The sequence below is a fragment of the Rutidosis leptorrhynchoides genome, chromosome 3, assembly GCF_046630445.1.
Source record: "Rutidosis leptorrhynchoides isolate AG116_Rl617_1_P2 chromosome 3, CSIRO_AGI_Rlap_v1, whole genome shotgun sequence".
NCBI classification, from domain to species: domain Eukaryota; kingdom Viridiplantae; phylum Streptophyta; class Magnoliopsida; order Asterales; family Asteraceae; genus Rutidosis; species Rutidosis leptorrhynchoides.
Genome location: NC_092335.1, coordinates 428,219,359 through 428,227,487, shown reverse-complemented (window position 1 = coordinate 428,227,487; position 8,129 = coordinate 428,219,359). Strand labels below are relative to the sequence as shown.

General features: G+C 36.4%; 1 protein-coding gene across 2 annotated transcripts; it reads left to right on the top strand.

The window, feature by feature from the left end:
* Nucleotides 1-1,212: 1,212 nt before the first annotated feature.
* On the top strand, nucleotides 1,213-4,218 carry LOC139902834 (ras-related protein RABA1f-like). 2 transcript variants are annotated; one of them, XM_071885482.1, is made up of 3 exons: nucleotides 1,213-1,620; nucleotides 3,310-3,761; nucleotides 3,854-4,218. In XM_071885482.1, exons 1-2 carry the CDS (start codon nucleotides 1,400-1,402, stop codon nucleotides 3,740-3,742), a joined length of 654 nt encoding a protein of 217 aa, XP_071741583.1. In that variant the 5' UTR covers nucleotides 1,213-1,399; the 3' UTR covers nucleotides 3,743-3,761; nucleotides 3,854-4,218. The 2 variants fall into 2 exon arrangements, with proteins under 2 accessions (XP_071741583.1, XP_071741582.1); XM_071885481.1 differs by having other exon boundaries at nucleotides 3,310-3,747; nucleotides 3,854-4,216.
* Nucleotides 4,219-8,129: the final 3,911 nt, after the last annotated feature.

Sequence of the window (8,129 nt, the reverse complement as noted above, 5' to 3'; positions counted from 1 at the left end):
GATGTTATAATCCAATAACGAAAATATTAAGAACGTTAGCTAACGGAGGATACGAATCTAGATACGAACGATATTATCAAAATAAAAAGACGGGCGTTAAAATAATTTAACGGAAAAATGCGGGATGTTACAGAAATCGTAACTTGATCCATAGTCAAAAAATCCACAATTTCTACACTACCAAACAGAAGATCAACACCAACTGCGCCATCTTCCCCGAATTCGTCCAAGTCTTCGTTCGTAGTCTCGGGATGATCATGGTTTTCTTCAACTCCATAAACCCCGCCAACTCCATTAACGTTCGATGTCTCTGTCACAATCCCTACTTGTTGCCTGTACACATGGTGACCCAATAAGACGATACGACTGGAAATAGCAAGAAGGTCGGCCGGAAATGCATTCAACTCGAAATCCAACGAAACACCCACCTCATTAACCCGTACATTGCAAGTCGAGAACATATCATCTTCGAGGTCAACTTCCACTAAATCGTGCAAGTGTTTCGAGTTCATCGTTTGACAAAGACGAAAAAAGTACCAACATCGCCCAAATTACAAGAGGCATCCACAAGCTTTAAAGCTTCACCAAAAAGGCTCGCAATCGTGGAAGCAGTCTCATCGAAAACATATGCTATCGGGATACCCTTCAAGTATACCCAAGTAAACCTAAAGTCAACTTCGGGCCTTGTCACACAAGCACTGATATCGCATGGTGCGTTTATTATTAACTAAAGTCAAGCCGAGAACAAATCATCTTCAATTTCGAGTGTGTATTATTATTAACTATCAAATCTATTCTTCTTCTGAAAAAAGTTGAACCTCAAAATTTAAAAAGTCTGAAAAAATGTCAGGAAATCTGATAGTCAAAACATTATCTTTTCCTAGTGCGCCACACATGCACCACACACAGAATAACACGCATGGTGCGTCTTGGTCTGTGCGTGATGCGTGTACATTAGGAAAAAAGGCGTCTTACGCCAGAGGGTCATGATGTCTCGATATAAAGCTCGATGACACGCATCACGCATCAAGTCACACACATCATGCGTGATGCGTAAAAAGAGGGTATATTTCACAATTTTCAAATTTTAGGAGTATATTGTTAAATAGTTTTGGAAACAGGTACATTTTGACCGATTTCCATTTTAAAATACTAGTCAAAATAATTAATCGCAATTTCGAAACAACGCGTACGTCGCGCCTATCTCGTGAATCTTGTCAACACGATCTCTCATTGATCGACCATAATAAACCCCCATTCCCCCAACCACAAACTCGTTTCATAATAATTCAAAATTCAATTAATCTGAAATAGTTACAAAATTTCTTCTTATATCTATCTGTTTTCAGTTTTTAGTTTAAACCTATTTTTAGCTTTATCCTTTATCAATTCATATCAAATGGCGGCTTACAGAGCCGATGATGACTACGATTACCTCTTCAAATTAGTTCTCATAGGTGATTCAGGTGTTGGAAAATCAAATTTACTTTCTAGATTTGCTAAAAATGAATTCAATCTCGAATCTAAGTCAACCATCGGAGTTGAATTCGCTACCAGATCCATTCGTGTTGATGATAAAATTATCAAAGCTCAGATTTGGGATACTGCTGGTCAAGAAAGGTTTTTCTTTCCTTTCAATTTATTTAATAATTTATAATGTTCAATTAATTTTATAGAAATAGAAATGAAGCTGCAGGTTTTAATTACTGTTTTTATTCACATTAAGGCCTCGATCTATGATAATTGATATCTGTCTAGGGTTTATACCGTTATTATGATGATTTCCGGGGTTAATTGATGTGAATTGTGCATTTGAAGTGATAGATACGGCTACAATTAGGCTTAAGTGAAAAGTTAATGTATTTATATTTCAGTATAGTTAGTTGCTACCTCAGAATTGAAAGGTTATTTGAGTTATCGGCATGTGTGGAAGTTGTATCCATACCACAATCTATGATGAACAAGTGTATGGTGTCTACGATTTTGTGTCCTAGTACCGGCTTAAACTGTTGGCCACTTTCGAATAATCGTAATCTGATATAGTGTTAACTACACCTATGTCATAGTTTATAATTAACCACATTGATCATTCTTGATGTTTATTTTGGGAACTCTATGTGCGACTAGTGTTTCTGCCTAATTCTCACTCATAGGGCTATAGTCGAGCAGAAATGACTTATCTATTTAGTAGCTGAACCATAGAGAAAGTAAGGCCCGATGCTATCAATAAAACCTTTCACTTTAAGCGGTCATAACTCATAAGCCCTCTTTCCTAATTCATCTACGGGTCTTATCTTACGACCATATGCTCCGACTCGCATTGAATGTCGGGCCGTTCGTTGCTGATGAAAGTAGTGTTTGCTAGGCTATATTAAAGGCCTGGAAGTAGCTTCTAACAATAAAGCATATTGGTAAATACTTGATGTATGAAGTTAGTAAGGATGGCAAAAAACCCGTACCCCAGGCGAAACCCGAAACCCAATATTTATGGCCGGGTAAATGGTTCTAGGGCTGGGCCGGCTACGGGGATGATTTTTAATTTTTCTGCGGCATGGTTGTACGTTGTAGACACAAACCCGATTATTCGATCCGTACACCCGAAAAGACCCGAGTTCATATACCCGGCCCTTAAAACCCGATTACTCAGCCCGTATATCCAATTACCGGGCGTATATGCCCAAAAAAGACTTGAATACCCGTGGAATAACCCGTTTACCGATAGTTCGTAAGTAAATGAGGACCCAGCTACCTGTGGGGAAACCTGTTTATCCGCTTGTTAGTAACTAAATGGGACCCGAAGATTCCGGGTTTGGGATAGGTTTTTTTAATCAGGTTTGGGTCTGGGATTACCTATACCCACCCCAAAACCCGGCCCGATGTCATCCCTAAGTTAGTTGTAATATAATGTGTGTGATGATACTGTAGATATCAGATAGAATTTATCTATAAGCGCTATATATACCAAGTTATTCTGGAGTTCTTTTCGCTGATGGTACCATCTAACCGAGCTCGAAACATGTAATGTTTTAATTTAGTTAAATTGCAACCATCACGCCTTAAATAAATACTTAATATGATAACCAAAACCAATTACCACAAAAATAATCTAAATAACTGAAAAAACCATGCTTTATTAAATGTATAATTCGCCCGACTTTCAGCACGTTCATTCCATTTCCTATTTAGGTGTTTTTTTATTTGAATCCTTTGAGGATATATGGGTCCAAATTGCCACCTCTATGTATATATTCGCAAAATTCCATCCTTTTTACTCTAATTTTACGGGAATGTCTACCATTGTAACATAAGGTACCGTGCGATTACAAGTGCATACTACAGAGGGGCCGTTGGTGCTTTGCTTGTGTACGACACATCTCGCCATGTCACGTTTGAGAACGTCGAGAGATGGTTGAAAGAGCTACGAGATCACACCGACTCAAACATTGTGATCATGCTAGTAGGAAACAAGGCCGACTTACGCCACTTGCGCGCCGTTCCTACCGAGGAGGCAAAAACATTTGCGGAAAAAGAAAACACTTATTTTATGGAGACATCAGCTCTCGAGGCTTTGAATGTCGAAACGGCTTTCACTGAAGTCCTTACACAAATATATCATGTTGTTAGCCGAAAAGCACTTGATATAGCTAATGACTCTTCAGCTTTACCTAAAGGACAAACTATTAATGTGGGGTCCAAGGATGATGTTTCTGCTGTGAAGAACGCGGGATGCTGCTCTGCTTAAAAAGAGTAAGCATACTAACGTGGGTTGAATTTACTGGTCAATATATCAATATTCCAATAGTTAAAAATGGGTAGATTGTGTATAACATATGTGTCGAAATGTTTTTTTCAGGATCTGAGATGTTTTTGTGCAGTAAATTTGGAATGTTGAGGAAATGAGGTTTTAAGCCTGCAAATTGATTGAGTAAAAAATTATGAACTATAGTCTTGATTCCTGAAAGGCAATACAATGATTGAATTATGAATGATCCGGGGGTATAAAACTTGCTTACGTAACATATGTGATTCCTACGATTTTTTTGTAATATTTAAGAGATTGTTTGTTTGATATTTAAATATTAAGTGAACCGTTTCTTAGTCTTTTCATTTATTTATAGTGAATGCTACATTTCTCCTGAAGTTTATCTTCAGTAAGACTTGTAATGAGTAACTAATTTGTTTTTTTCCCGTCACGTGTTTAGCCTTTTCATACGATTCAATGAGTTTTGATTTTAGGAATCATTGCGTCCAGATGGTGTGTTTGTAGATTGTTAGTGGGGCCTAGTGGGGTATCACTGAAACAGAGAATGCAATTGCAGTAAATCTGATGTCCTAACTCTGCCCCAAAGGTATGTGTATATAGTTTCCAATTGAGGTTGAAAATGGAAGGAGATGTTTATATATTTATTACCAAACTGACTGTAACATTGGTAAGATGACTATAGATTGGTCGGCTTGACAATTGTTGCTACTATAACAGCCTTTGAGGTTTAGCATTTGGTCGTAAAATGCTGAACTCTAAAATATTGGCGGTATATACTAAATCGTCTTTTATGAATGCAAAGTTAAATTTTGACACAATTAGATACGGAAGTTCAAATTTGCATAAACTTTGTAGTTAGGACTTAGGAGTCAAATATTGTTTTTTGACCAAATATGTCTAACTTCTGAAATTGAACTTAGATTGATGCATTTTGGCAAATCAAGGCAATAATAAGGTTGTACATTTTGCTTTCAGGTCTATTTTATTATGTGCAGTTGTGCACCCTTTATCTTTTCATGGTTTGCATTATGACTACAGCTTGTCACTTGTCAGTAATAAATGCATTATGACTACTTGCCAAATATAAGTATGTTTTGTTTTTAAATTTATAACAAGGGGTAATAGCAATGGATGAAAATTTTGAACTCTTTTTAGCACCAAGAGTAGTGCCTTATTGGCTTATTGAAGAGACAACTATAGTTTGTAAATCATTCTACATGTCGGAGTACATGGAGAAAACGTGGGATTTTTACCCATGTACTCCCTTGATATGGGTCACTTTGGACTTTCGCTTCTATCCAACAGGTCAAATAATAAGTACATTTGAAAGCGCATGGTCAAACTATACTTAAACCACCTACAATATATGATTAATGAGTACAAGCTCCTACACCTTTTTAAAGGTGAGGTTTCATTATTATTCTTGTGTAGTTGTCTGTGTTGCCCTTACTAATGTGATTCACTTAAGCCTGAACCTGCTTTTGTTTTGTTACCCAATGCCTCACAAGCTTGCTACTTTGGAGTTTTGGATGGCATATGGTCCTTATCTGTCTCAACTGTAATGTAATTTTACATATTTGACTGTATTAATTGAATTAAAATACAAAGCAAATGTATATAATTTGTTTACACATATATGGATGTAGAAAAGTATTTTTCAGAAATGTAAGGCTAAACCATGCAACTACAACGCAGTTGGAGATGAGCCATTCCTTCAAATTTACGGTTCGCAAATCTGCCATTAGTATTGAAGCAGCAATTATCCGCGCTAAACTACCAAACAAGGTTAAAGTTGATGCCATGTAGTTTTGATCGATTCCGGCCCGTCAAAAAATGGTCAACCTTTAATCCGAACCTGTGTTTTTCTTAGGCCCTGTATCACCAACAAAATTCCGAAAACAACTGCTACAATAATCTAATAAGTTGACTTATAAGGAGCTTTTAAGTTATGATGATATGTTGTTTACTCAAAACCTAATAACAATGCATTATGTGAAGCAAATATGCTGCAAACTAATAACATTTCTTCATGTACAGTTTTTTGTTTTTAGATGTGTCCAGGTAGAGGTGCACAGAAAATCCGAATCCGAATCCGAATCCGTTCCGATGAAAAATTCGAAATCAGTTTTTTGAAAAACCGGATTTTACAAAATCCGGATCCGGGATCGGATCCGATTCCAACCGGTACCAGTTAGCCGTTAGAAAACGGATATTTTTTGGATGAAAACCAGATTTTATCCGATCCGGTTTTTATCAGGATCCGGATCCGATTCTGGTCTGCCAAAAAATCGAAAATTATAGCCGTTATTTTATTTTGTTTTTTGACCTTTTGTTTTTCGATTTTTGAGTTTTTTTGTTGAGTTTTTTTTTTTTTACCATTTTGCCCCCACAATATGTATTATAAATAGATGGTGTTGCTTTGGATGAACACACACCAACATACACTCTCATTTCTCTCTACTCTCTAATTACACAATAAAGACTCTCTAAACTCTACTTAATAATCATATAATGGATAATTCACAAGCTTCCGCTACCGGTTCCGCTTCGGTTAGAACCTTTTCACAACGTTAAACCACCAAAGATATTGAGCGCATTAAAAATACGAGCTGAAAAGGTGACGCTTGGTCAAAATTCGAATTGTTCGTAATGAAAGATGGCAACAAAAGAGCTAGTTGTACACAATGTTCGAAGTTTCTAGGTTTTCGGGTAATAGCAAGTTAACGAAAAACATCTTGAAAAAAGTTGTAAAGGAAACAAAGACCCGACACAACAAACACTTGGTCGGAATGGTTCGATTTTTGTATATGATGCCGAAGCTCTTCGGCAAGATTTGTCAATGTTTGTCATTCGACAAGGGCTTCCTTTCAACCACTTCGACAATCTAAGGCTTACGGAGCTAATTCGGACACGAGTACAACCGCAAAATAACAATATAAGTCGTACTACTTTAAGACGTGACACATTTAAATTATGGAAAAAAGCTAAAAAAGATATAATTGATGGTTTTTGAACATAGTGTATCTATAACTTGTGATGTTTGAAGCGCGCCACACGGAACTATTTTACGATAAAAAGATACGTTAATCGGTTTTAATAATAGGTTACTTAGAAATGGATTTTCCGAACCAATTGAAGCCGACGAATGGGATGACCGGGAATCATTAACAAGTTGTTTTACAACTTAATAAAGAGACAGCGACAAAAAAATATTTGGAGCTATTGCTATGGTTCTTTTATGTGCGGCCGTACTTGACCTGCGATTAAATATTACGTAGTAATGGGGTGGAACTTATGATGATGACAATATACCAAAATTTTGATTGTACGTATGGTCCCAAAGATAACGAACCCAACTATATATATAACCAAATACACGAATTTAATATCGTATTTGAGCGATTATTTGATATTTATGCAACATAATATGATCGACAAGCAAACTAAATTGTTGACCAATTTGGGGGATCATCTTTTCGAAGGCCTCGGGAGCTCAATATAAGTCTTTTTAACCCAGTACGTGAAGACACTTCCAAGCGTGCACGAACATCAACATCACAAGCGAGTTTGGAAATTATAAGAGTGCAAACTTTGCACTAACATGGGTAATGAACTATTTCACAACCTTGACGTTAAAGAAGACACATATTCAATGTTATCCATTATGGCTCACGACTTATTTGTCGTTCAAATTTCAACCATAGCTTCCGAATCGGCCTTTTCTTTTAGTGATCGAGTTATATCGGATAGATAGTCAAGACTTACCCTCGAAGTCGTGCACGTATGTGTATGTTTGAGGGATTATTGGACGTGGTAGATATGATACAAAATCAAACGTCATTGAAACGTGTGTTTATAATGATGTTGAAGAAGTTATAGAGATGGAAGAAAATGAAATCGAATTATCACCTACATCAACCGAAGAGAATACCGAGATCAAATTGTGGTGTTTTGCGTGTCAACTATTATACTTGACTTTGAAAACATCAAAGGAATCAGGGCTTCAGCATGTTCACAGTAACGTTCAGAAACCACTTAGGTTAGCTCAATCTGCTGCCTTCTTGGAGGTCATTTCTAAAACCCTAATAAACAAGATTCAAGAGTTTATTTTATTTTATGAATTACTAAACTAAATCTTTGTGATTTTTCATCCTTATTATTTTTTAAATTTCTAATGATGGCAAGCTTTCCAATGGTAGATATTGAAAGTCAGTGGGTGGGTTGTAATCTTAGATTGATTATAATTGGATAGCTAGCTCCTTTGTGTATAAATTGGGATAATGTTTTCTCGATTTCAACTGTCTCAATCTGCTATTTACATATTGTTTAATACTAATTGATCCTCTTATCCTTCAAACTGATAGAT